This window comes from Plectropomus leopardus, chromosome 18 (genome assembly GCF_026936395.1).
Source record: "Plectropomus leopardus strain MGB_pleo_1.0 chromosome 18, ASM2693639v1, whole genome shotgun sequence".
Taxonomy (NCBI): Eukaryota; Metazoa; Chordata; class Actinopteri; order Perciformes; family Serranidae; genus Plectropomus; species Plectropomus leopardus.
The window spans coordinates 29,062,732-29,089,735 of NC_142193.1; the positions used below are offsets into that span (position 1 = coordinate 29,062,732).

The window sequence follows — 27,004 nt, forward strand, 5'->3', positions numbered from 1 at the left end:
TTTTTGAGGAAAAAGGAAAGTCATAATGCTTTTCATTTTGAGCTCACTTTAACTCTAAATCCTCAGTAACCACACGGTGGATTGTAAGGAAATCTTGTGCCCACATGTTTCATGATTTTCAGAAGATAAAGGTTATTTTTGGCTTTTATGCCTTTATTTCTACAGGATAGCTGAAGCATGAAAGCGAGGGGGAGACAGGGAGAGAGAGGGGATGACATGCAGCAGGGTAGAGTCGAACCAGCAGCTGAGGCGGCGAGGACAAAGTCTTTGAACACGGGGCGCCCCGTCCTCAGAGGACAACATTTAGTCACCTGACATTTCTTCTTGCATCACCACGAGTAAGGCCGCACAATATGATATTATCACAATACTTTGGTCACGACACAGTATTACAGTACTGTCCTACAGTCAAGGACAGTACAACACATATTGCGATATATTGCACTTTATTACCTTTTTGTGTCCCCAAATGAAAAGTTTTTCAACATTTGTATTATCTTAAAAAGCGAAGTATACACTGTACGTTTTTAAACCGTTTTTGACACAATTTTTGAGCCGCACGACTAATTTTAGAGTCAGGACAAATTTCAGCTTTAATAAATGGGCGTAACGTCTCAATCAATCAATCAGACTTTATTTGTGAAGCACTTTTCATACAAACAGACTGTAACACAAAGTGCTTCACACAGTGAAAGCAACGTCCATTTGTTCACCCTAACCCTGAGGAAACACCAGAGGCAGAATAAACCTATGACGAAAAAAAATAAAATAATATAAAATAAACAGGTAAATAAAGAATAAACAAGTAAAGATACAGATAAAATGATAATAGTAATAATAAAAGATAAAGAACTAAAATACTACTAAAAGCTGTAGATAAGAGGCAAATGACAAGATAACAGCACAAAGTAAAATAAGTAAATATGTTAAAAACAATCAAATTCTGTATGAATAATTTAAAAAGATTAAACCTGTGGAACAGATAAATTAAAAAATAAGTAAATAAACTATAAAATAAAATAGACTGAAAGTTCAGAAAAAACTTACTGACAAAAGGAATAACACGTGTAACACCGGTTGTTTTTTGGCCAACCTTCACAGTGTTTCCATCCGTGTTTGTGGCACCAAACCCGACTGTTTTTAGCAGCATATAATCGTGTTTTTCAGCGCCACTTCAGCTACAGAGCTCAGGCGTTTTTACCAACACATCCCAGCGTCTTCCAGCAGCGTTTGTGGCACCGAACCTGGGTGTATTTCTCCAACCTGCTCCTGCTGTTCCAGGAGCTTTTGTGCCACCAAACATGGGTTTATTAAGCCAAACATGACCTTTTCCCAGCTATAATCAAGTGGTTTTTGTGTGTGAACCCACACGTCAACCACAGCATTTAGAAATGTGAATATTCAGTATATCTGCTTCCAAATGACGTACAAATGTAACATATCTGTGGTTTGCAGACACGTTTATTGCCAACATTTGGGCTTTGTTTTGTTTAGGCGGCCCAAAAACTTTCTGACAGGTTGCATTATGGGTTTCAGATAACAGTTGTTTTTTTTTTTCTGTTTACTGACATTTAGTTCAGATACAGTAATCTAGACATATTACAGACTGTAGACACCAACATAGAAAAACATGTTTGGGCTGATGACAGACTGAAAAATGTTTCAGGTTTCTTCAAATTTAAGAACTGAAGAGACAGAGTTACATGTGCAGCTGCCTGATCAGAGGGTCACGCTGACCCCAGCAGCTGAACGCAGCTTTAAACCGCCGCAGCTGATGTCCACATCAGTTCTCCGAAATGCTCGGATGGATGTTTCAGGTCAGACAAATGGGTAAAATGTAATCTGAGTGCTGACAATATCTGGGCAGCTCCGCAGCAGTTTGGCAAAATATTTTCCATCTCTGAGAGCGCTGAGGATGTTCGAGCAGCAACTGGTTTTGAATAGAGACTGATCCAAAGTGGGGCCGGTCCCAGCTGTTAGCATTAATGGGGGTCCTAAAACCGTCATTATTAAAAACATTTTTGGAATTAAATTGAAACGAGAATGAAACGAGACGAGACGGGAATGAAACGAGATGTAGATATGTAGATAAACAGTGCAACACAAATACACTAAAACAAGTCTCAAAAAGCAGTTAAGGAAGCTGAATTGGACACAAATTACCTTAGTGGTCATTTTTTAATGGAACAAGTGGTTGTTTTGGGTTTTTTTTTTTTAGACCGCCGGAAATGCCTCTTAAAAACACAAACCAAACATCATTTCAGCAGAGCCCTTATTCACAATAACTGCACTTGTGTTTCACGTGTGAACCACAACGACGTGTTCCCTAAAAAGTCAAAATCCACTATTGGAAACTGCTTAAGATTGTATGTGTGTCCAAACTGTAGGCCTGCAAGTTAGGAAGGAATGAAAAAAAGACAATATTTTCTTTCTTTTTTAGCAGTTTTGATTGAAAATGTTTTTGGAGATTTTTGTGAGATTTTTAAAGGTAACTTTTAAAAATAAAATAAGATTTTTTTATTTGGGGTCCTTACAAAGTCATGGAATTTTGAAATTTTGTCCGTGACAATGTGTGAAACATGAAAAAAAAATTATTATCCCTGTCATTAACCCTTTAGGGTCCACTTTAATATTACACACAAAATGTGCTTCCAGAATCAAACTTTAAAGAAGAGTGTACATTAATATTATTTTCTACTTTCATTGAGTTATTTTTTTTACCAGCATCAGTCCTAATCATAAATATCAAATATTCATTATTTTTGAAATTTTAACCCTTTAAATGCCAGGCTTTTGTTATGATGCCACTATGTTTTTAGATGAAAAAAAAAAACAAAATTGAATTATTTATATATAGATATTTATTTTTTAAAAATTTTATTTTAAACACTGCCTGGGGTTTGCAGCGACAATGATTGTGACAGTGCTCTGAGTGGAAATAACATTTAATTTTTCTCCATATGCCAGAGACGGTAAAATGACACGGTGGAAAAATAGTAAATATCACAAATTCCAAGGCAAAAGCCCAGAATGACACCCAGAAATAATACAATGCATGTTTTTATGCTGTGATGGCTGTGGGATCAAAAATGTCAGTTTGAATGGGTTTCAATGGTATTTTTGCATCAACAGTCTGAATGTAACTATTTAGTTTCAACGGTGTATTTTAGACTTATTGTAGGAGCTAAGCTGGAAATTCACAGATTAAACAAAAACACACAATACGTAAACAAATGTATGCCATATGCATGAAAACAGCCAAAATTCTAAAAAATGAAGACAAAATAGCGCGTAAAATGCGCCAAACGGTCCCCTAATGGTTAAAGTCTCAGGGGGCCGAAGGAGACATAACATTTTTTTTCCCATGTGTGTTTACTTCCCTCCAAAACATTTCACCTGCCAGTCAAACTCCTGAGCTCCACCCTGCTCCTCCTCCATCCCTCCCTCCTTCCTCCTCTCTCCTCCTCCTCTCCCTCCAGGCCTCCTTCCTGTTGCCTTGTACGTTTGGAGACGCTTCCAAAGCCTTTTATTCCTCTCCGTCTCGCCATCTCTCTCTCCACTCTGTCACACCATCCCTCGGTCCCTCCCATCGCCCCTTTAATTGTGTCTTTTAAACTCCCCCCGCTGGCTCCCACTCGGTGACTGAAATGAATTTCCACTGAGAAATGTTTCACCTCAGCTGCAGGAAGCTGCCCGACGCGACGCGCAGCTGACAGTCGAGTATTTCTGCATGATGTGGAGGGAGTGTGTGAGTGCGTGGGTGTGTGCTGAGGAAATGAGGGGGGCGTGTGTTGAGTTTTTTTGGGAGTCCAGCCCTCACAGTGAAGTCTGGAGCAACAGCTGGATCCGTCTGTCTGTCCGTCCGTCCCTCCGCAGCGCCGCAGGTGAGTTTTCTCCTCTTGTTTACTGCTGCACGTGCTCGCTCATGGAAAAAAAAAGTTTGATGAACTGAGATGAACTTTTTAGTGTTTTAAATAAAAGCTAACACTTTACATTGTTTTGGGAATAATGCACACATGTGATCACAATAATAAAATCAGCACAGAATCTGAAAGAGCTTAGAAACGATATTTGTTGATTTTTTTATTTGTTGCAAAATTATATTTTCTCACCTTATGGATCTTATTTTAAAAGTTGTAAAATTTGTTTTAGTGGAATGCATTACTTGATTTTTGTGCAAGTTTAATTTATATATATATTAATTATTTAGGAATTCAGTCATAAAATAACATTAAATCTTTGCTGATCTCTAATTTTATATGTTGCTCTCCTGGATTCTCAGAAAACTCTTAATATTGCGCATATTAATGTATTTTTTGAAGATTAGGTAAAAACAAAACATTGCATGCACATTTCTTGCCAACTATGGAAGTCCATTTGTGTCAGTTAAGGGGAAAAAAAAGTCTAAAAGATTATTTGGTGCAGAATTCTCAATTTAGAAAAAAAAAAGTATTTATTTATGACTATTTATTTATTTATGACCTTTCTCAAATCTGAAATGATACTTGCCAATAAAGGAAAAAAAAAATCTCTCAACCTTTTTTTTCACAATTGTAAGATTCTGATCTTGTTTTAGGAAAAACTGGTAAAATACTTTTTAAAAAAGGATAAAAAAGTGTTAAATTAAAAAAAAAAAAAAAGATTATTACCACATAGAAATGATGAGAGTAAATTGAAGGTTGCATTTTCTCCTAATTTACCATCTTATCATTTTTACTTTTTAATGTAATAATTCCCCTTCACAATTAAATTTCAGAATTTAATTGTTCAAATTTTACTCACTGCCTCATAATCTTGACTAAGTTAAGTTAAAATATTTATTTATGTCATCATTTTGAAAATAAAAAAATAGACTTTTTGTCTAATCATTTTGACTTGCTATGTCACAATTGCAACTTTCTATCATCAGTAGCTACATTTTTTTTTCTTCTTGGTGTAAATAGACTTCCAAAAAATCCCAGTGGTTCACTAAAGAAAACATGCATGAAGCTCCAACTAACAATTAAATTAAGTATCAGTTACTTTCAAGTTATTTTCGCAATTATTGACTAATTAGTTTGTCTATTAAAATAGTGAAAGTATTGAAAATGCTCATTACATTGTCACTCTAAAACTTGAATATATTCAGTTTTTAATCATGTGTGAGAAAGAGGGCATTAAAATCCCAGATTTTAGAAAAAATCGAGCCTGAAGTTACTAAACTTATCAATCAGTTACAAAATTGTTGCTGTTTGTCTGTGTTGCATAATATGTTCTGCACTGTATGACTTTTTGCATGTTTTTGTTCACCAGGATGTCGCAAGAGGAGTCATCACATTAAGTCAGTGTCGGATGTGAAATGTTCACGATGCCGTCACTGTCAGGAGTCCAATGGATTGTTTTCGGCCTCCTGCTTTGGAAGAGAACGACAGGTGAGAACATCAGCTGGACTTTTCATTGGTGCACCCATTTATCTTTATTCTTTGTCCTTGACTGTCAAAAGTGTCCAATTTGTCTTAAGACATTAAAAGTATCAAATGTGACATTTTTCGGCTCATTGCAGCCACAAAGGTCTTTATTTTAAGGGTCAGAATGAAAGTGAAAATTGTTGTGGAGTGACTTCTGGGAAATGCTCCCGTCCCCGCCGGCAGGGATTTAAACTCAGCATGCTCACATGGGGAGAAGACACGTTACGAGAGCTGGCTCAGAAAAGTGCTGTTCTGCAGGTTTTGGTCCAGTGTTCCTGCATGTAGAGGAAGCAGAGCACTGACGTCACTCCTAAATCATGTTATTTGTTTTTCAAAGAGGAATATTAGTGTGCACCCCGCTGCAGGTTAATGTTTATCACACTTCATGTTTCTGCTGTTCGTCCTCAGCTCACAGTGTGGAGCTGCGCTGCTCGGTGGCACCAGTGGGGGCGCTACACCCGGTTCAGGGTCTGCTGGAGCGGTTTGAGGCCGGTCCCGGCTGCGCTGCCAGAGAGCGCGGGGTCAAAGAAACTCACGTCATCGCAGTGGGCAGAGTGACACACAGCCCCGAAAACAAGGTAATGAGCTTAAACTGAGCGTGGAATCCCAAAACGCAGTAAAATGTTATTTTATGACATTAGAAGTAAAAAATCAATGAACATTATTGTTATTTAATCACAGTGGAGAGTAAAATGAAGTTAAAGCCATGGTATGAAGTGAACGTAGCCTCCGTGTCTGAAAAATGAAGCCAATCTGAAAAACTGTCTTTTTCAACATGCATTCGTTCTAATTGCCAGCAGGGGGCGACTCCACCGTTTGTAAAAAAAAAAAAATAAAACCTATGGGATTTTTTCATTGGATTTTGCATTATTGCAGAAAATAAGCTCTATGATAAACAAATGCCAGAAAATCTTCAAAAATAAACTCCACTTTCAGGATTTTGAAGTCTAAATGTAATAACCAGCAGTAAAAAGCTAATGTTAAGGCTATAAACAAACTACACCGTGGTCACATGACTTCATGTCGCCACTACAAATCAGCAAAGCCGTGTTCGGCATGATGACGCTCGTTAAGTCGCTTGTTAGCAGCCACTTTTTTTAAGGCACAAAAAGCTTTGAGGTTCACAATGGAGTATTAACTGATGTATTTTATGTTGTAGAGTAAAAGTCTTGTGTTAACCACAAACCTTATTTCAGGCTTCTAAACAAAAATCCATTAAAAAAAAACATTGAATTTGAGACAAGGGAACCAGAGGTCCTGAAACCCGATTTTGAGGTTTTAGGATTCATTGCTGGGGTTCTCTATAGACATTGTATTGTTGGCTAAGGTGGGAGCGCATGTTTTCCTCAGGTTCTTCAGATCCACCTCTCGATCTTGCCCAGCTTCAACCCCTGTCTAAATATGGTCATTCCTCCTCCAAAAAAAAGAAAGAAAAGATGGCAACAATAAAAATGTCAATTTCCAGGCTTCACAATGGGAGTTCATAAAGCAGTGAATGAGATCCCGTCAGCAACTTTGACTTCTTTCATACATAAATAATGAGCTGAAAAAGATAAATACAACATTTTATTGTAAGTGAAGAAAAAATAAAATCAAAATTTACAGTTACTACTACTATTTTATCAGTTTTAGAGCGCCACTTTCACACTGAACATGCATGGAGTCGAAACTCCATAATAACTGGCTTTATAATTTATACACATCACAGCCGTTTCCTCGTCTGTCTCTAGGTGACGGTGCTGCTGAGGCCTTTGTCTCCGTCCTCCTCGCCTCTCAGAGCCCTCCACCTGCTGCTCAGCTCCAAACTCCCCGTCACCTGGTGGCTGCAGGCCGAGAGACTTCCCCCCGACCTCCCGGTGCTGGTGCAGGTCAGTCACATTTGTGTGATATCACATCCTGAGTGCACGTTTAAATTTTATGCTGCATAATGTGTCCATCAGTGTCTTTTCCCTGAATGTCCTTCTTTGCTGTTATCTCCTAGGTGTCCTCAAACTCCAGCGTGCAGTCCCACAATCTGCGTCTGAACGTCCAAACGGTGCATTCGCTGCCTTTTCGTCCACACGCGCTGCACCGCTGGGCTCTGAAACACCACGGCAACCTGTCCTCTCTGACACACACGACGCACGGCAACCGAGTCTACGTCCTGCTGGGAGAAGGTGAGGCACCGAAAAACCAAATACCATAAATATGATCATTTATAATTAACCATCGTGTTGTCCACGTTGGTTTTATTTGTTTATTCACAATATTAAAGAGATGATGTGAATCATTTTAAGGGACAGTTTAAGAGCTACTGCGTCTTTAGTTTACAGCATATTTGTAGAAAAATAACAATGTTAATAAAACTGAAAATAAAGATCATATATTTGTTTGTTCATAGAAAAGCTGACATATTTTAACACACTTTTTATGCCTCTGCACCAGTGGCATCATGCTGTTTCAGTCCCTCCATCCGTCTCATTCTCATGAATGTGATATCTTATGAACACCTTAAGGGAAATTTTTCGAATTTGGCACAAACGTCCACTTGGACTCAAGAACAAACCGACTGGACTTTGGTGATGATCAAGGTCACGGTGTCGTCACACAACACATTTTTGGCCATAACTCAAGAATTCATCCACTAATTATGACAAAACTTCACACAAATGTAATTAATGATGAAGTTCTGACATTTAATATCCAAGAGGTCAAAGGTCAAATGTGACATCATCATGTAATACAAAAACACTTTTCTGGACGTTGCTCAGCATCATATCTCAGGAGCAGAAGGGGAAACGTCTTGTTTTGTCTCCGTACTGCAGATCCCAGCCTGCCCGCTGTGTGCCAGCTGCAGTCCATGTTCCTCTCTCACAACTACATGACCTCTGACCTGCAGCCACAGGAGGTGCAGGGCTGCGCTGACGCTCCAGCAGGTGGGATCAGCCCTGAAGTTCACGTGATCAAACTCCATTCAGCGGGCTCGGGGCTCTGCGGGTGAGAACAAGCTGCCTCAGAGAATCTTGGGAAGAAGATATGAGGCTTTTTGGCCGTGCAGAGTTAAACCTCGTGTCTCTGTGTCCTCCAGCTCTCTCCAGGTGGAGGTGATCGTCTCTCTGGTGCCGCTGAAAGCGAACTCAAAGACTCAGGTGGTGGTGTTGATTCTCAGCAGCTCTGTGCCGGTAAACTGGGCCATTGTTGCTCGTGGTGTCCGGGGACATGTCTCAATTCATGTAAGGGCCCCATCTCTTTTTTTATATGAATTTCTCATCTAGTTTATATGTTTAACAACTGTTGGAGAGTTGTTTTTAAAGATGCAGTAAACTGATGTGTTTGGTGGTGCTGTGATCAGCACTGCTGCTTCACAGCAACAGGACTCTGGGTTTGCACCATGGATGTATGAAGAGACATGGATACAGCCATGAATGCAGGGTCCTGTTCAGATGATCAGTGCTGTTTTGGCATCATTGGTTCGATAGAGTAAGCACATTAGAGACTTACGGTCATTGAACACCGCTGAGCGCGACCGAGCAGCTGACTTCCATTTTAGCATTTAATTATTTTAGCATTTAATTATTTTAGCATTTAATTATTTTAGCGTAAAATTATTTAATCCTCCGGTGGGTTTCCGTTAACTCAAACCACGCAAATTGAAATTGTGAACATAAAATACGCCTAATGCAAACACCAATTTCGAAAAAACACATTTATAGCAAAAAAGTTTTTACGCTCACCTTAGGTGGTATTTCAGGCAATTCGAAAAAGCCATATTTCGCAAAACTGCAATGGAAACACTTTTTTGGCTTTTCTAGGTCACGTGATGCTGTGTCTATGAGCTTGTCAGTAGGAACTGGCTCTCATGATGCAGCAGGAGCTACAAGAGCTGTTATCGCATCACATAACTCTTCAAAAGTTGAGCGGATCATCCGGAAGTTTTGAATTCACAATTCCTCGGTGAAATCACGGTTCGCAGAAATCCCTCATATGTGGCCGCTCCCACGTATTAGGGTCTCTTCTTTCCATTATCGGTCACATAACACGCCTACGTCACCTTCGATTAGAAATAGCTAGTGCGGTGGCTGCAATATAAGTAAACCTGCTAATGTTTTGACCATCCATCGCCATGGTTACTGGGATGTTATCAGAGGAGAAGTCTCATAAACTCACTCAGTGGAAATGCAGTCATCCCACAAATGAGTTTTATCAACGTTTCAAAAATATTGCTTAAGTTTTGAGCAAATCTGTAATGGAAACCCGCCTGGTGTATCTGTCCTCTTTCTCTCTGAAGTCGTCCAACAGTGTGTCCCCACCCTACCCCCCCGAGCCCGGCCTGACCCTGTCCAGCACTCTGAACCCTGACCTGTCCACCATACCTGACCTCCTCCTGTGGGCCAGTGAGAGCGGCTACACCACGGTGACCTCATACACCGAGGCTGACCTGGCCAATCGCTTTGTGATCCAGCTGGCCGGGGGCGGGACAGGTCAGGACCCCTGTGTGTCTCTTGTTTCCATCACTGTGTGAGTGACCTGAACGTCTCGGTTTTACTTTGAAATCCATCCCAGTTATTTTGTAGCTTCCTTGATGTAAATATTTGCGCGGTGTTGTGTGTGCTCTGAGGATGAGAAATGAAAGCAGAATATTTCCATCATATACATTGAATGAAGGCTGTTGAAGTGTACGTGCGAGTATTCAATGTCTCCGCGTGGCTGTCTCTGCGTCTCCTCTCTGTCTGTGCCACAGACGCGGTCGCAGTGATGAATCCTCTGGTTGTGAGGCCTCCCTGGGCCGAGGAGCGGCGGCTGAGGCAGTGGCTGAGCGGTGGAGGCAGAGCAGGAGGAAGACAGGAGAGTTTCACGGTGCAGTGTGAGGACGGACGCCTCAGCGTGACCGTAGACCGACACATCCTGCAGGTCTTCGTACCTCAGTATTACATGTAAACAAATCATAAAGACAGAAGCTAGCTGGCACAACTTCAAGGGAAATTTCAAATTTACCGTTTGTGTATCAGTTACTCACCGTCTGTTACGATGAATTCATGAAGACATCTTTGTTTTTCTCACATGCCTCCACGATGAACAAAGAATCCAAAAAAAGTCCAAACATTCAGCACGTGTTAAAGTAAACGATACCGTCTTTAACAACAGCAAAACTGGATTATAACATCGATTTACAGACTCTCACACAACTCACGCAGTATAAGGCAATCCTAAACACCAGACCAGTGATACTCAACTTATGGCCTGCAGGCCAAATCTGACCCCCGAGAGGGTGCTGGGTGGCCCCCAAAGCATTTTTTAATTCACTAATTTTTTTACTTTTAGTATACATAAGGTGCCAAAGTTCATAAAACGGCATTGAAACAGAGCTTGTTTTTCAAAGACAGTACCAGTGGAGGATCCCCCACAGCCCCGACATAGGTCCTAGCTAAGACCCTAATGTCCTAAAATCCTGGAAATGTCCTAAAATTCAGGAAATGTCCTGAGATCCAAGAAATGACTGAAAATCCTAGAAATGTCCTGAAATCTTCGAACATCCTAAAATCCTAAAATGTCCTGAAATCCTCAAAACTTCCTAAAATCCACAAAACAGCCTTTAATCCTAGAAATGTCCTAAAATCCCAGACATGTCCTGTAATCCTAGAAACTTCCAAGAATTCTCAGAACGTCCTAAAATCCTAGAAATGTCCTAATTTATTAGAAATGTCCCAAAATCCTAGATACTTCCCTAAAATCGTAGAAGTGTCTTAAAATCCTAAAAACCTCATGAAATCCTAAAACCGTCCTAAAATCCTAAATGTCCTGAAATCCTAGAACTGTCCTGAAATCCTCAAAATGCCACACATACATTTTACGTATTATCACGATGAAGTGACGACTGTTGGATCAGCTGTGTGTACAGACACATTGTTAGATTTAAAAGATGTGTCGTCTCACATCAGTTGTCTCTCCTTCAGAGCTTGTCTGTCCCGCTGGCTGCCGTGACTCTGCGAGACTCGACATGCCAGGCTCAGTCCAATGGGAGTCATTTCCTGTTGGTGTTCCCAGTCATTTCCTGTGGGACTGAGGGTCTTCTCCTGGGACAGCCTCGAGGGGTGCAGTACAAAAACATGGTGAGACAAGACATTTGGACAAAAACGATTTGTAGAAAATGATTTAGGTATATTTTACCAATTGGTTTTTTGTTTTTTTTTATTCCTTAAAATAGTCCACATTATCTTTTTTCTCTCTGTGAAGGAAAAAGCAGAAACAGGATGAGTGAAGCTTTTAGAGCACAGATGGAAAAACACCTTAATTCAAAATAAGGTCAAAGTTAATCCGACAGTGTTTAAAACATAAACACGAGGTGCATAACACACACTTCACACTGTGGTAAGTGGAAGTTGTCCCTCGTTGACCCGGGTCACCATGACCAGAGCAGCGCTGGGTCAAAGCCTGACTACAGGATGCTGCACAGAGGGACACTGAGTGACAGAAAATCTCAGGTCGAAGGAAACAGGAAGGAGGGAAGATACAGAGTGATTTAGAGAAAAGTAAAAACGGTAAACAGCAGAGGAGGATGGTGTCTGTAATGTAACATTCTGGATAAATGTGTCTGTAATATGTCTTGTTGGCTGTAATAATAATAATTTATGCAATATTTAAATATTTTTTTTGTGTTTTACACAAACTAACTCTGGCTCAAACATGAATAACTGGCGTTGCAGTTGTCCAAATGGGAGAAAATAAAAGCAAAGATAAGTTTTTCCAGGCCTAAAGTGAGGTTGTATGAGGTACTAAGGCCCAATTCACATAGCATGCTAAAGCAGTGCATGAGCATCGTCGATCCTGTTTTTTCTTTTTTTTTTGGGCTGTGTTAACAAGTTAGAGCATCCACACTGCCCACCTCAGCTGGTCTGGTGCGTCTCAGTTGCGTGTCAGCCGCGGCACATCTCGATTTTTCTGTACAGGTTCGGGTTAACGCGGTTTTCAGCATAAATAGACAGTGAAAATGGCATTTTTGATAATTATTTTAACTTTATACCACCTTTTACTTCAGTTTAAAACTCTCTTTCTGCCGCAGAGATGAGGAAATACAAAGAAGTCTGTTTTACTCAAACTTCCCTGCTTCCCTTTCAAAATAAAAGCCCTCTGACAATGTCTCCGTGGACAAAATCCCATCAGTTGCTGACACAAGGCATTTTATTTTGAAATATTTGCAGGACCGTGTTGTTACAATGCAGGAGCTGCAAGACTTCATGAATGAGTGGAATTTGTGCTTATGAATGTGGAAATACAAAACTCATAGCAGCAGGCAGCTCTGCAGAAGTGTCACAGCCACGATGCTGTCTGTGTGAACACCACGCGTGGTATGTGTGAATCGTCCCTTACTCATAGTCAGTGTATTACATACCCTCTCCTACGGGGAACTGAAGACACCACACTAGAGTTCTAATTGCGCCCCCAAAATGTCTCTGTATCTCTTCTGTGAATGTGCATCGTTGATTTAAGGGAAACCTCACCCGTGTGTGAATGCTGCCTGAGCATCTCATTGAAGTGCGTCACAAACACGTCTCCTCTGCAGCCAACTGAGCGGCTAATAAGTAGGTCAAGATAGTCGCTGCAAGTCAAGATTGGTATCATCTTTAGATGGTTCTGATACAAACAGCTGGGTGTCATCTGCATAGAAATGAACATTAATATTATTTGTGATCAGTAAACAGCTGCAGACCGAAATTTTTTAGCCTCTAATCTCTTGTTGTCTTTACGAGTATACCTTGTGCTGTTTAGCGAGCAGAGAATACTGGGTTTACGTAGCTGCAATGAGTTATTCTGTAAAATATATCACTCTGTCTCCTCTTGTCCCTCCGCTCTGACCAGGTGTTACTGTGGAGAGACGAGCCTCGGACCATTCTGGCACTCAATGAGACAGAAATTAAGTCCAAAAATCCTCTTGGCATACATGTGAGTTATCTATGTACACCTACATACCTTTATTTTTTCGTACAGTAAATCTCCATTTTTAATTAAAAAGGACCTTTTATAATATTATAATCATACATATAAATGAGGAAAGTTCATATTAAATGTTTCATGTAATGACATAAATGTATGTAAAAGTAATCTCTGTAAGCAAAAACCTTTTCTGAATATTTTGTTTACATTTTTCTACTTTTGAGACTTTGGCTCCCAACAGGTTTCTTTCTATGCTCATCTGGTCGAGGCACATACTGCATGTGTTAAATACACTGCTACATTTAGCTACATGCTAACATCAGGGAAACATGTTATCATGGTTGCAGATGTTGTTAAGTTATCCCCAATTTCGGATCATATTTGTGCGTTCTAGTTCTAGTAGAAACCCAAAATACAAGTATGAGCCTAAAAAAATAGCATAAAAGATCCTTTTTAAATATTTTAAGGCTTTGATCTCCTGTTTTTCCTCTCAGTTCAGCTGTCTGGCTGCAGCCCCAACCGTCCCCAGAGCTGCTGACGATGATGATGTAAACACTCAGACGGGGCCGGTCCACTGGGTACCCGAGGGTCCTGATCCAGGACTGAGCCACCTGCCGACACCCAGACACAGACCGGGTCCTGTTCTTACTCTGAAGCTCTTTGTCACTGAGAGCTACGAGGAGAAGAGGATTGGCCCCTGTGTCATCACTGCAGACCACCGTGTCTATGTCGAGGTCTGTGTGTGTGTGTGTGTGTGTGTGTGTGTGTGTGTGTGTGTGTGTGTGTGTGTGTGTGTTAATACGGTAAGGAAAGCAAGGAGCAACCAAAACAGAAATTACCCCAAAAGTACAATAAAATTACTTGTAAATTGGAAAAAATTACAATAAAATAAATAGATAAATAGAAAGTAAAAAAAGCACACAAAAAAGACAAAAATATAATAATAACAATAATAATAATAATAATAATAATAATAATAATAATAATAATAATAATCTATATTTAAAACATCTCTATATAATAATAATAATAATAATAATAATAATAATAATCTATATTTAAAAACATCTCTATATAATAATAATAATAATAATCTATAATAATAATAATAATAGTCCGTTCTTTGTGAAACTGGCCTTGTTAAATACTTCAAACACTCCCTGTAACCAGTGAAACAGTAAAAACTGATAAACTTTAAGGTGCATCCTTAACATTCACTTGACCCTGTTTATATCAAACATCTCGTCCAAACATTCAACTAAAATATGCCGTTTTGTTTTTTTGTTGTCGTCCCTCCTGCTGCAGATTTCGGCTAAAGGCTCCTTCATAGATGTCGCTGAGGTGACGTCATGTGTGGTCTCTCCTCTGTCAGACCCAAAAAAGTCTCGTTTCTGGACCGTCATCAGCGACGGCTGTTCCTCGGACCCCTCACTGACCCTCAGCGCAAACACAAAAGATGAAGATGAAGAAGAAGAAGAGGCTGGAGGTGATGGTGAACTGGAAGAGGAAAAGGAAGACACCGATGGACCAGAAGAAGAAAGAGGTGAATATGTCCCACTGCGACACAAAGTCGGCAGAGGAGGGAGAGAAGCAGCAGAAAGGATGGAAAAGGAGATACGACCCCTGAGATTTCATTTCATCCTGCGACCAGTTTATAATGACTCCATGCAGTTTCTGCACTGCAGCCTTCGCCTGTGTGTCTCTGACACGGAAAGAGCGAAACCCACGAATGGAAAAGTAAAGACTGACTGTGAGGACGGGCTACGTATCCCTCCACTTGTATCCAAATCAGCCAGACATCAGGTACGCAAAAGACTCACACACTGGAACTAGTATATTATTTAAGGTTATATCGCGATACATGATATAGATCTCGATATTTCAAACGTCCTTTATTTTATTTATTGAATAAACTGCAGTTACAATAGAGTTAATTGAAGTAGCTAATGTCATAATAAATTTCTAAGTATTCAATATTTTATTGGAAAATCAGGTGTTGTGAAAATACACATGCAGTACATAATAGAGTACTTCAAAAACTCCTTTGCTCATCACTAATACAGCCGTTTGTCTTCGTGTCAGTGTGAGATCAGAAACCTCTCCAGGCCGATGGTCGTCACCCAGCCGATCAGCTCGCTGGCATCCAAACTGCCGAGGCCCCCCGCCGGCCAGAGAACCAAGAGACTGAGTGTCCCCCCAGTGGCAGGTCCAGACCCAGAGTCCAGCAGTGAGTATCCTTCATCTGTATGTCACTGAGCGAGTTTTTAACGTACGATCACACTCCTTTACGAACGCTGCGTCTGTAGGCTCTGTGGTGCAGATGGGACCCGTGATGGGGATCGTCTTCGCTGCGTTCGTGATGGGCGTCAGTCTGATGGGCGGGCTGTGGTGCATCTATTATCACACCGGTAATGACGTCAGCTTCCTGCAACCACTGAAACGTTGTGGTGCTGAAGTATGTTTTTAAAAACGTGGTCGTGTGGAGACATTATAAAGGGATTTTGTGATTGTGTGTTTTGAAGGGGTTCGTGCAGCGTCACTCAGAGGAGAAAGTCGTTTAACGGACCAAACTCATGAAGGCGGCGTCATCTGGAATCCACCGCTGCTGTCGGATCAGTCCTCCAGCTCCGTGTAGGTAAGATCTGACGACAACACGCATTTAACACGATATATTATAATAATAATATATTACATTATATATTACGGATATTTGGCCTTTTTCTTCATGGAGCACTTGCAGATTAAGACGTATAATATGCAGATGATATTCAGGTTTTCACCGTTATCGCTCACTTTAATTTTACACACGCTTGTACCGCTCTGCACACAAAACGCGCTTTTCAAAATCAAGCTTTAACAAATATTATACATTTATATTATTTTCTGCTTCCACTGATTTAATGTTTTAAACGGACATCAATCAGTCCTAATCATAAATATACATTTTCAGAATTTTAATCCTTTAAATGCCAGGTTTTTGTAATGATGCCTCAATGTTTTTATATGGAAAACAAAAAAGAATAATTTCAATGTACTACATGCAAAGAACATTTATTTTAATGACAGCCAAGAATACGTCAATGACTTGCAGCAACACTGATTAAAATAAACGACAAATTCCAGGTCAAAAGCCCAGAATGAGACCCAGAAATAACACTATGCATGTTTTTATGCTTTGATGGCTGTGGGATCAAAAAGTGCAGTTTGAATGGCATTCAGCGGAGCATTTTTTGCACTTAACATTATGAATGTAATTTCATTTCAACAATTTATTTTGGACTTAATGTAGGAGCTCAGCTGAAAACTCCGAGATTAAACAAAAATACCAGAATCCTGCCAACATGAATGCCATATGCACGAACACGGCCCTCAGGGGAAATCACATTGTTTTTAATTCCTTTAGAAGGAATGAAAAAACAAATTGATCATAAATATTTTTAGGGAGCATATATTTTTTGTTTCTTATTTCTATATTTTGTTTCTATTTGCTATATTTTTAAAAATCCTTGGTTTCTGTGCTGCCTCTCAATCCTTTGCCCACCCGCACACCTGCTCTGTATCAGAGTTTTTCCTCAGCCAATCAGCTCTCTGCCGGTCCTCCCGCCTCATTACCTGCACCCGAGCGTCTCTGCTCAGCTCTCCAGCTGCACCTCATCTCCTCGTCAGATGAGTTTGTATTGAGTCCTGGTTTTCGTTTTGCTCTTTGTTGAATCTTTGCTTATTGCTCTGCTGTGATCAGCTTTGCTTTGCACAAACTTTGAATCAGAAGTTATTTATTCAATTTTCTGCAGCCGAAAAGTCTCCTGCGTTTGTGTCCAGCTGCTTCAAAGTCTTAATGGTTAAACTGAAATGACAGCACACATTGAGTCACATTACATAAACAAATGCATCCTTTTATCAACGTATCAGCCAGTCAGAAGTTCATCCACCACAATCCCTGTTGCTCCAATTAAACACATTTTCAAGCTCACAGAGTGAAAACTGTACGTTTCTCCAGCTGGGCGGCACACAGTGTTCCTAATGTCAAAGCAGAGTATTTAAAATAAACCCCGGTGGTTTGAAGAACCGCCAGTTCTAGAAAATATATCAGCATTAGTCGAGCACCTGCAGATTCAAACTCTGATATACCAGCTGGGTCTGTCAGTTTTATTCTTTTATCTGTTTCTCAGGATTTCCTGCAAATCTGAGAAAGAAAGAACTGGGACAGAGGTTTCTAACAGCTCGTGTGTGTGTGTGTGTGTGTGTGTGAGCGAGCACAGCTGCCGCGTGCACTTCTCGTCCGGCGTTCATCTCCGCGCAGCAGAGCGCTGAAACCGTGTGAATTCAGTAGCACTTACTCATCGCCGCGTTGTCAGAAGTTTGATTCAAAGCGAACCGTTTGTTTGTCTGATGCCGCGAACCGTTCTGCACCGAGTCATCTCGAGTGGCAGCGAGTGCGGCCACATGGAGAGATGTTTATCTGGATTCAACAGGACCCAGAGCTGATCGGAGTGACTCAGACAGAAACCTCATCATCATCATCATCATCAGCAGCAGCAGCAGCAGCACCTTCAAAGACAAAACACGAGGTCAAAGATGGATTCAGAGGTGACTTTGCGCCTGACTGAAGAGTCTGTTTTTCAGTCATTTTCACTCTTTGTGTTGTAACTGTGAATCAGCTGGAAACTTTATCCAGATGTGAATTCTTTTGTGTTTATGTGTCAAATAAGATGTAATAAACAAGCTCAGATCCACGGTGACTTGCTGTTTTCCTCTTAAATCACATGTAACAAATAAAGGGACTGTTGTGAATCAGCGTACAGTGCTGTGAAACATATAAATGTACGGCAACATATTATCACCCTCAACGTGTCAAAACTGACGCACTGTCAGTGGCCCTGCACATGAAAACATGACACACTGAAAAACTGCTGTAAAAATACAGCCAAATTCGAACAGCAATGTACCTTTTTTTCCAAAAAACAATAAAGCGCTGTAAATCTCGATGCCTTTGAGAGGCAAAATTACTGCTGTAAAAATATGACCAAATGCTAACAGTGATGTACTTAAAAAATACAGTAAAACAATGTAATTTTTTTTTTTTAAAGTTAGTTTTTTTTTTTTTTTTTGCTTTTTGAAAACAATATTACCACTGTAAAAATAATACAGCCAAATTCTAAAAGTACTGTTTTTTTGTTTTGTTTTTTCAAAATACAGTAAAACACTGTAAATCTTATTAACTGTAAACCTCATATTCTGCTGTAATTAATTCAATACTGTTCAAATAAGTTACGGTACAATAAAATAATGGTAGGATGCTGACAACTACAGCTGCCAGAAGTTTGCCTTCATTTTGCAAGAAATTTTGTCACAGTGTAGGCTCCCCTCCCTCCTGCGTCAGTTTTGGACGTTCAGAGACGTCATCTCAGTTTATGGCTGTTTCGTGCATCGTGCCTTTTCAAAGTGTTAAGTTTTCATAGAAAATGCACAGTTTCTGCACATTGGGTGCATACAGTGATTTTCAAATTAAACGTACAATGTATAGTAAGTTATATAAAGTGTGAACACATTCTCACTCCCAAAACATTGATACCGAAGCTCGGTCAGTGGCCCTACATGTCAAAACGTGACGCTCTAGGTGCCTTCCTGCATCAGTTTCGGATGTTCGGTGATCGCGACTCAATTTAAGTCTGTTGCATGCATTGTGTCTTTTGAAAATAAACGTCTGTTGTCACAGGAAGTGTGCAGTTTCTGTGCGTTACGTGCATACAGGCTTTAAAAAGCAAAACAAAAATAACTGTTTTTAGGTTTGTTTCCTTAAGTTTAGGCAACAAATGAACAAAGATGTATGACATCGCTCAAATGCAGTCATCTGGCAATTGTGTTTTATTGACATTTTTAAAAAATATTGCTTCATTTTTGTGCAAAAATGTAATGGAAACCCGCCTTGTATCTGTTTGCTGTTTGGTGCTGAGCAGGTTGTGAACCTGCTTCTTTTGTTTTGAGCTTTCATGCAAAACAATGTTTGGCTGTTTTTACAGGAAAAAAAAGCTAATGAGAGCTGTGAGAGTTACGCTGCATCCACAATAATCACAACTATTACACCTGAAAGACGGCGAAATGTTCTGCAGAGCTGCATTTGAATTGGGAGCTCGTTCTTTTTGGTTCATCACCATGAATAACCCTTTCTGTAGACTTTCAATCGATTTTTAACATGAAAATGTAAATAAATGCATCTTTAGATGTGAGTATTTGATATAACAAGCTTTGGATGTGCTGCAGAGTTGGTGCTGAGAGATCACTTGGATGTTTTTTTCTAACTTTCACTTTTAGAAAGTAATTTCCGATCGGACCTCTTGTCCATGTTGGAGTACATCCTGTGAATGCAGCATCATCATCGTCTCTGTCGTGAGCTCAGCTGCAGCGTATTAAGGATGCCTAATGGGAAAATCACACACTTAAACCGCAGTCACATTCACAGGACTGTCTGAGGAAAGTAGTTCCTGAAAACAGTGATTGGATGATGGTCCTCTAAGTACGCTGCTGCCTGGCAACTCCTGGGAAAATAGACCAAATTATATTTTGTGAACGACACTGTTTTTGTCAAGATGCTTCTTAGATTCCTGCTCATCACACAAACAAACAATGGACTTTTTATACCTTTAACACCTGAATAAATCAGTTTTCTTGTGCTGCATTTAGACGCCTTTCATGAGCATTTAAAACCTCTGAAACCTGGAAAAATTTGGTTTGATCATTTTTGCAAACAAGAGGTAAAACATCATCAGCAACTCTGCACAAAATATACCATAAAATTAAAAAAAAATCTGTTAAAGGTAACAAAGAATGACCTAAAAATATAATCGGATACTATCAAAAAAAAATTAAAAAATGTCCAGAAAACTATCAATCATATAATGAGGTATTAGATCATTTTTTAAATTACTTTTATTAATAATTTCTTTTAAACTTATTTTAGGTAATTTTCCTGGTACTCATTAGTCATTTCTTGTTAATTTTCTCTTTTTTTGGGGTGCTCATTTTCAGGTAATTTTCTTCTAATCTTTGCTAATTTTGGGGCCATTTCTTGTGAAGTTCCTTGTCACCATGTTTTTAAACAAAATCAAGCCAATTTACTCACGTTTCAAAGGGTTAAATTCCAAAACACAAAGACGGGATGAAAAAACATTCTTACAAAATCAATCAAGTTTTATTAATTTTCACTTTGTATTTTTTAAGCATTTACTTGATGCATTTTTTTACAGTTAAGAAAAGCATTATTCACAAATGTCACCAAGGTTCACCGTGCCTTCGTCACCTGGTGGTGTCAGTTTTGAGTGAACATGTCTCCATAGCCGCACTGCGTCTGTCGGTGGCGCTGCAGGTCCACCCTGCGCTGGAAGCTGAGCTGACAGTGCGGGCAGCTGAACGGCCGGTAGCTGCTGTGCTTTCGGCTGTGCGTGATGAGGTTGGAGCTTTGGCTGAATCCTTTTCCGCACACTTTGCACACGTGTGGTTTCTCACCTGAGGGGGGAAGTGCACAGCAGAGCATCTCACAGAGCAGTTTATTTTTGGTTGTGTGCAGCCGGGGTGTTACATCAAATTTTGGCCCTGTGCATAAGCAGTCTCCAGGTTTTTTAAAGACTCTTCCCCCGGTTGAGGCACGTGGTTGTGTCCACTCACCTGTGTGTATGAAGGTGTGTTTCTTCATGTCTGACTTCTGGTGGAACCTTTTGCCGCAGTACTGGCACGGGTACGGCCGCGTGTCCGAGTGGATCAGGAGGTGTGTGGACAGAGTGGATGAGCGCTTGAACACCTTCCCACACACCTTGCAGCCAAAGCTACGCTCCTGGAAACACAAATGTTCATGACAACATGAGGACGCATCAGTGTTTCCTATAGAACTTACTTAGAAGTCTCTTTGGGCGGTTTCCATTACAGATTTGTGCAGAACATATGTTTTCGAAATGTCAACAAAACACAATTGTGAGATGACTGTGTTTCCACTGAGTGATGATGTTTGACTTTTTCTCTGGTAATAACGTCCCAGTAACCATGGTGATGGCATTAGCAGGTTTATATATATTGCAGTCGGAGCCGTCATTATTTCCAATCTAAAGGCCTTGTAGGCGTGTTATGTGCGCGATAATAGAAAGAAGAGCCCCTTATACATGGGAGTGACCATGTATGAGGGATTTCTGGAAGCTGATAGTCCACGATTTCACAGAGGAATTGTGATTCAAAACTTCCTGATTATCTGCTCAACTTTCTCAGAGTAATGTGATGCAATAACAGCTCCTGTAGCTCCTGCTGCATCATGAGGGAGCCAGTTCCTACTGACAAGCACATAGACACAGCATCATGTGACCAAGAAAAGCCAAAAGAAGTGTTTACATCACAGTTTTGCGAAATATGGCTTTTTCAAATCGCCTGAAATACCACCTCATGTGAGCATAAAAACTTTTTTTGTGCTAAATGGGAGTTTTTTTCAAATTTAATGTGTCATATTCACAATTTTAGTTTGCGCAGTTTGAGGGTTAATGGAAAGCCGGCTAGTGTTTGCTGTACCTTTCCTCTGTAGCTGCTTATCGCTCTGAAGCCAAAGGGCAGGTGGGACATGTCTGTGGCGGTGGGTGATCGTGTCAAAGGGACGTAGAGAGAGTTGTATGGATGAGCCTGCAGGCCGCCTCCCGACATTAAGACTTCTGAAAGAGACTGAGGGAGAAAAAAAGTGAAAAAAAAGAGAAAAATGACACCACTGTCAGGTCTGTCGCCGGTTATCTTATCAATAAGTCTGACGTCCTCCAGCTGTGTTTTGACATGAAGTCAAAATATACATTGTCACCCTCTGATACGCAGCCAGCTTCTGTGTCATGATGGTTACTTTGATGTTATTCACTCTGGGTTCCTCTCTTCGTTATAACAGCTGATGAGGACGAAGATAAGAGGCCTCCTACCTTGTCACAGAGCGGACACTCGCTGACGGGGGATTTGAGGTCAGTGTGTGATGTGTGGTTGAGTAACAAGAAGACCAGTCCCTCCAGTTGTCTCTCTCTCTCAGATATTTGGTGTCTGTCTGCCGTCCAAGGTGAAACCAGCATCGGAGCGTTTCTGGTCTCCACAGGAGCTTTTTTTTAGAAAATAAAAAGATGATGATGGGAAAGTGTTTATTTTACAGGAGAATAATTTTTTAATCACTGTGGAGGGTGTTATGTTTTTAAATTTGGCCTAAGGGAGGGATATTGAACTTTAAATGGTCATATTTTCTATCTGTAGCCCTTTTTACACAGAGATCACGTTATAATCTCTTCTTTGCGCCTCCTTTGCATTTTTACACAGAACCAAACAACCGTGCTTTAAAGCTGCTCCGGTGTGTGATTTCAGACAGCATGCCGGCATCGTGGAAGTAAAAAGGCGTGGCTTGTGCGACATTTAACATAACAGCCTCTTATGTGACACGTTACATGCAAGTCGGAAGCACTTTCTAAACAATAACAAAGGCCTAACATGTCAGTAATACTCAGTTATCGTCCCTAAAATATGCCGGCTGATCTTGTATTTTTCTCTGGATCTCACTATTTTCTCAATTTGCGGACTTTTACGGCTGTTGTTCTTCTTTGAGTTAGCTGCTAACTGCTGCTGACTGATTTTAGTTTTCCCCACAGTGTGTCACACACACCTTCAAAACATCACATTGTTATCTTGTTATCTGCAAACGTACATTTGACATCGGTAAAGCGGCATAATGGCATGATATTTGTGCCTTGAACAGGGCTTATTTTATTTTTAGGATTTACAACTTCTTCTTGTCTTTCCAATCTCTCTGATCATTTCTGATCCATTTTTGAGTTTATACACATATGTTAGTACCTCCAAATGTAACTTAGGTTTAGTATTATTACATCTTTCTGTATATATATTTAAGGAATAGTATCCTTATAGTTGGTGGGGTTTTTTTTTTTTTTTTTTGCTTCTTCTCTTGATTTTGGATAAGTATCTTTGTACCTTTTCTATTGAAAATAATATTTTCAAACGCACAAATGTAAAACTGACACATTTTTTGGAGCTGCAGTTGCACTGTAATTTGAGCAAAAAAACAAATTTTTGCAAAAAATAGAAAGTGTTAGGTACCTGAGGGCCGAGGATCATCAGTAGGGCCCCTGTGAGTCCGGACTGCCACCCCACCCCACGGTGAGCAGACTTCAGTCAGCAGGTCTTTGACCCCGAACACGGGGGACAAAGGCTGCACAGTGTCTTTAGGACCCCTCCTGTTCTGTCCCGTCACATGCTGCACAGGCTGCTGGGTGTCTGACTGGTCCCGGAAATGTTGCCGATATGAATCCTTAGATGGGCCCAGCAGATGAGTCCTTTTACTCCTGACGAGGAACGAGCGCGGCATATTTGTGTCTGAGGGAGACAACGAGGTAAAATGAAAATCCTGCAGAAAAATCAGCTCCTCGATGCCACTTTTAGCGCCTCACACAAACTTAGATGTCGCACACCTGCTGCTGTTCAGTTACAATGCCAAAGTTTGAGGTTTCCTCAGCAAAAACAGCCCGACACCTGCACAAAGGTTTTCGCTGAGGATAACCCGGCTGTGGTGTTGTCACCTAACTGACACTGTCGTGCACTTTTTGTATTTATATTTAAGCTGAATGTAGCCTATTTATATATTTGGAACAGCAGCAGAATAATTTTGAATTTGGGAATTTTCTCATCACATTTGCAAAATAATTAAACAAGTCAACAAAGTGCATTCGCCAAGTAATAAATGTGGTAATTTATGAAAAGACATGTGGCAAACTTCTTCTTAAAACTGCTTTTAAGTATTCATAGATTTCAACAAGATGTCAGATCACACGGTAAAGAGGAACGCCTGAAAGAAAAAATAAAACAGACAACCAAAGACACGAGTAAAGTCATTTTTACAAACCTTTTTACCGAAAAACTTAATGGAGATTTTTGTCTGAGCCTCTGTACTAAAAACGGATTTGTTTAGTAACCTAATCGTGTAATTCTGTAAAGTAACAACCTTGAAGTTGCACAGAAGAAGTTGCAAAGTGACAGTCGATTGATTTTTCTCTGTGAAATGTGCTTAAGAAAATTCCTAAAGAATGAATGAATGGAAAAAACATTGACGCTATCGCAGTGAGATTCCAGCTGAATTGCAGATCTTACCTCTGTGTTGCGCAGCTGAATGTTGAGAGTGTTTCTTGTGTCTTCGTTGGAGGCAACGTCCCCTTTTCTTTTCTCACACCCATCAACTGATGACATGACACTGTGATATTTGATTTGATTTCAAAGGGCAGCTGAGGATTGTGGGACTGAAGGCACTGGAGGAGGAAAAAATGCACCAAAAGTTGAAAATTGAAATCAAATTTAAAATTTTTCAAAATATCCTTTTTATTTAGTTACTTTTGCATTTTTACCTCTTTTATTCTGAAAAAAAAAGACATCTGGCTTGTCTAACGTTCTGGTCGACTGTTGGCTTTACATTAAGGACGCAGAGTGAATAAAAGTGTCGTGACACCAAAGTCAAGATGAAACTTTATTTACCATTCCCCTGTGTCACTGCTGGATTTTACACTATAATGTCTGATTGTGTAGGTGGACTCACAAACACACAGAGCTGCATACTTTGGAAAGTTTGAATATCTCATCGTTCTCGTGTGAACACGTGGACCTTCATAGTGCTGCGTGTGGCTTGTCAATAACATTTGCAAAGTTCCTCCTTCATCTTAACAAGATATGAAGCATCACCTCTGAACACGTTTACCACAACAGACAACAAGCTGTGTTCAGGGCTTTTCACAGGTTTTAGCGAGACAGAAGTCCAAAAACTGAGCTTGTGAGGAGGATCCATTGTCAAGAAAAGTACAAATGAATTATTTAGTAATTGTATTAATTAATAATAATACTTTTTACACACCCAAATAAACAGTTTCAGTATTTAATCATGGTTTTGAAAACAGTCTCAATACCAAAATCAGAATGGAGGATGATATTGAGTGGAAGAATTATGAACCTTTATCCTCCCAAACAGAAAAAAAGTAGAAATAATGTAGGCAGAAATTGAGTTTCGCTGCACCATAACCTCAGAACCCGCTGGAAATCAACCAGCCATAAAAAGTTACTTTATTTAAATTGATTACTCCCGCCACAATCTGCACCAATCTGAGTGGAGCTTCATTGGAAGAGAAAAACGGATGATTGTTGAAAATAGAGCTGTAAAAACAATAACTCGTCATACTGAAGACACAGGCAGAGATATAGTTTAAGGCAGATCAGAAACTAACAAACATCTTACCTTGCTCTGAGTCACCTGAAAATGATGCAAAAATCACAATGGAAATGAAAATCTCTACTCTTCGTATAAAACGAGCAGATGTGAGGCCAGATCGACTGACTGCAGAATTTTATTTTATTTTAAATGTGTGTTTGCAGGCTAAACCGATCCTCAAATTATGGATTAATACAATTTTCACAATCTTCACTTTATTCCATACATTGTACCACTTTCAGAGCCTTTCATCAACAATTAAATACATCTCGTTTTACAAAAAGCAAAAAAACATAAAATCAGTCAATATGCAGATGACACACTCTTTAATGTAACATAACCATGTTATGGCACAGTATGCAGCTGTAGCTGTTTCTTTTTGTTTCCTCAGTCGTTCAAAATCTGAAAAAGAAGTTTATTATCATATGGACCTTGTTAGGAAAAATACATCTTTCAAAGTGACACAGAGAAAGTCCCACTGATTCCACATTTCTTGTTTCTCTCGCTGAAAGTCATACAGGACAACGCAACGTTTTCTGATTGGACAAATGGCAGCCATGAAAATAGATCGGCTTTAATAATATGAAACTGGTCATGTCAGCGTTTGAGTGCATGAGTGACTAAATCTAATAATCACTGAAGAATACACTTCTTTGAGGGAATTTCAATACAATCATCAAATATACAAATTACTAAAAAAGAGTTCTGACTAATAATGCCACCATTTCCCTACGAGACAAAAACAAACGCCCTTGCTCCAGCAGCCACTAAAAGACAGCTGTTTTCTTTCTTTTTTTTCATAAAAATTTGTGTTGTAAATGCGTATCGTAAGTAAAGAGGCCGAATCTGACCTCAGATTGAAATCAAATCATCGCGGGCTGCTTATGAGCTGAAACCAAGCCTTTCTCAATGTGGCTGTATTTCTGCAAACGCCTCATTTGGCGCCTGGTGTCGGCAGCGTCAGATGGAGCTGAGTTCGCTTTGATGTGCATGAAGAGAGGCATGTCAGAGCTCTGTGGTCGATGTGGCGGGGGGCTCGTAACCTTCTCCCAGGGGCTGATGGGAGAGCAGGCGAGAGTCGAGCAGAGAGCTGAGACGGGCTGGTGGGTTCGGTGGGTTTCTGGCTCATTTGTGTTTGGGGGTTCGGGGGCTTCTTGTTCCCCTGATGGCTGCCTTTCTAGGAACCTGAAACTCTGGTAGGAGGAGGGGAAGAAGGGACTGCGAATTTTGTCAAAAGTTCATTTTCGTATCGCTTTGTTGCTGATGTTCACTTACCGTGCTGAGTTTTTACACCTGACTTTGTATGGTAATTATGTGGGAGGAATGTGGGATATGTGTGATAAGACGAACCTCATGTTTTGAATATTTAAGAATAAATGCTTCTTAT

At 40.1% G+C, this 27,004-nt stretch overlaps 2 protein-coding genes across 6 annotated transcripts; one reads left to right on the forward strand and one right to left on the reverse strand.

The window, feature by feature from the left end:
- The first annotated feature begins 82 nt into the window (after window positions 1–82).
- engl (endoglin, like) lies at window positions 83–22,381 on the forward strand. 4 transcript variants are annotated; one of them, XM_088069499.1, is made up of 17 exons: window positions 83–3,884; window positions 5,293–5,411; window positions 5,856–6,025; window positions 7,178–7,315; window positions 7,429–7,603; window positions 8,252–8,423; window positions 8,515–8,659; window positions 9,715–9,907; window positions 10,168–10,337; window positions 11,381–11,536; window positions 13,284–13,367; window positions 13,853–14,092; window positions 14,664–15,161; window positions 15,441–15,585; window positions 15,665–15,766; window positions 15,881–15,993; window positions 22,264–22,381. In XM_088069499.1, the coding sequence occupies exons 2-16, from the start codon at window positions 5,339–5,341 to the stop codon at window positions 15,991–15,993; spliced, it is 2,574 nt and encodes an 857-aa protein (XP_087925625.1). In that variant the 5' UTR covers window positions 83–3,884; window positions 5,293–5,338; the 3' UTR covers window positions 22,264–22,381. The 4 variants fall into 4 exon arrangements, with proteins under 4 accessions (XP_087925625.1, XP_042360092.2, XP_042360093.2 ...); XM_042504158.2 differs by lacking the exon at window positions 22,264–22,381 and adding an exon at window positions 17,528–18,097; XM_042504159.2 differs by lacking the exon at window positions 22,264–22,381 and adding an exon at window positions 17,831–18,097.
- Window positions 20,526–24,669, reverse strand: LOC121956794 (uncharacterized). 2 transcript variants are annotated; one of them, XM_088069500.1, is made up of 6 exons: window positions 24,516–24,669; window positions 23,469–23,744; window positions 22,295–22,464; window positions 21,906–22,052; window positions 21,021–21,186; window positions 20,526–20,861 (listed from the first exon to the last, which is right to left on the reverse strand). In XM_088069500.1, exons 2-6 carry the CDS (start codon window positions 23,734–23,736, stop codon window positions 20,665–20,667), a joined length of 948 nt encoding a protein of 315 aa, XP_087925626.1. In that variant the 5' UTR covers window positions 23,737–23,744; window positions 24,516–24,669; the 3' UTR covers window positions 20,526–20,664. The 2 variants fall into 2 exon arrangements, with proteins under 2 accessions (XP_087925626.1, XP_042361120.2); XM_042505186.2 differs by lacking the exon at window positions 24,516–24,669 and having other exon boundaries at window positions 23,469–24,211.
- Between the last annotated feature and the right edge of the window lie 2,335 nt (window positions 24,670–27,004).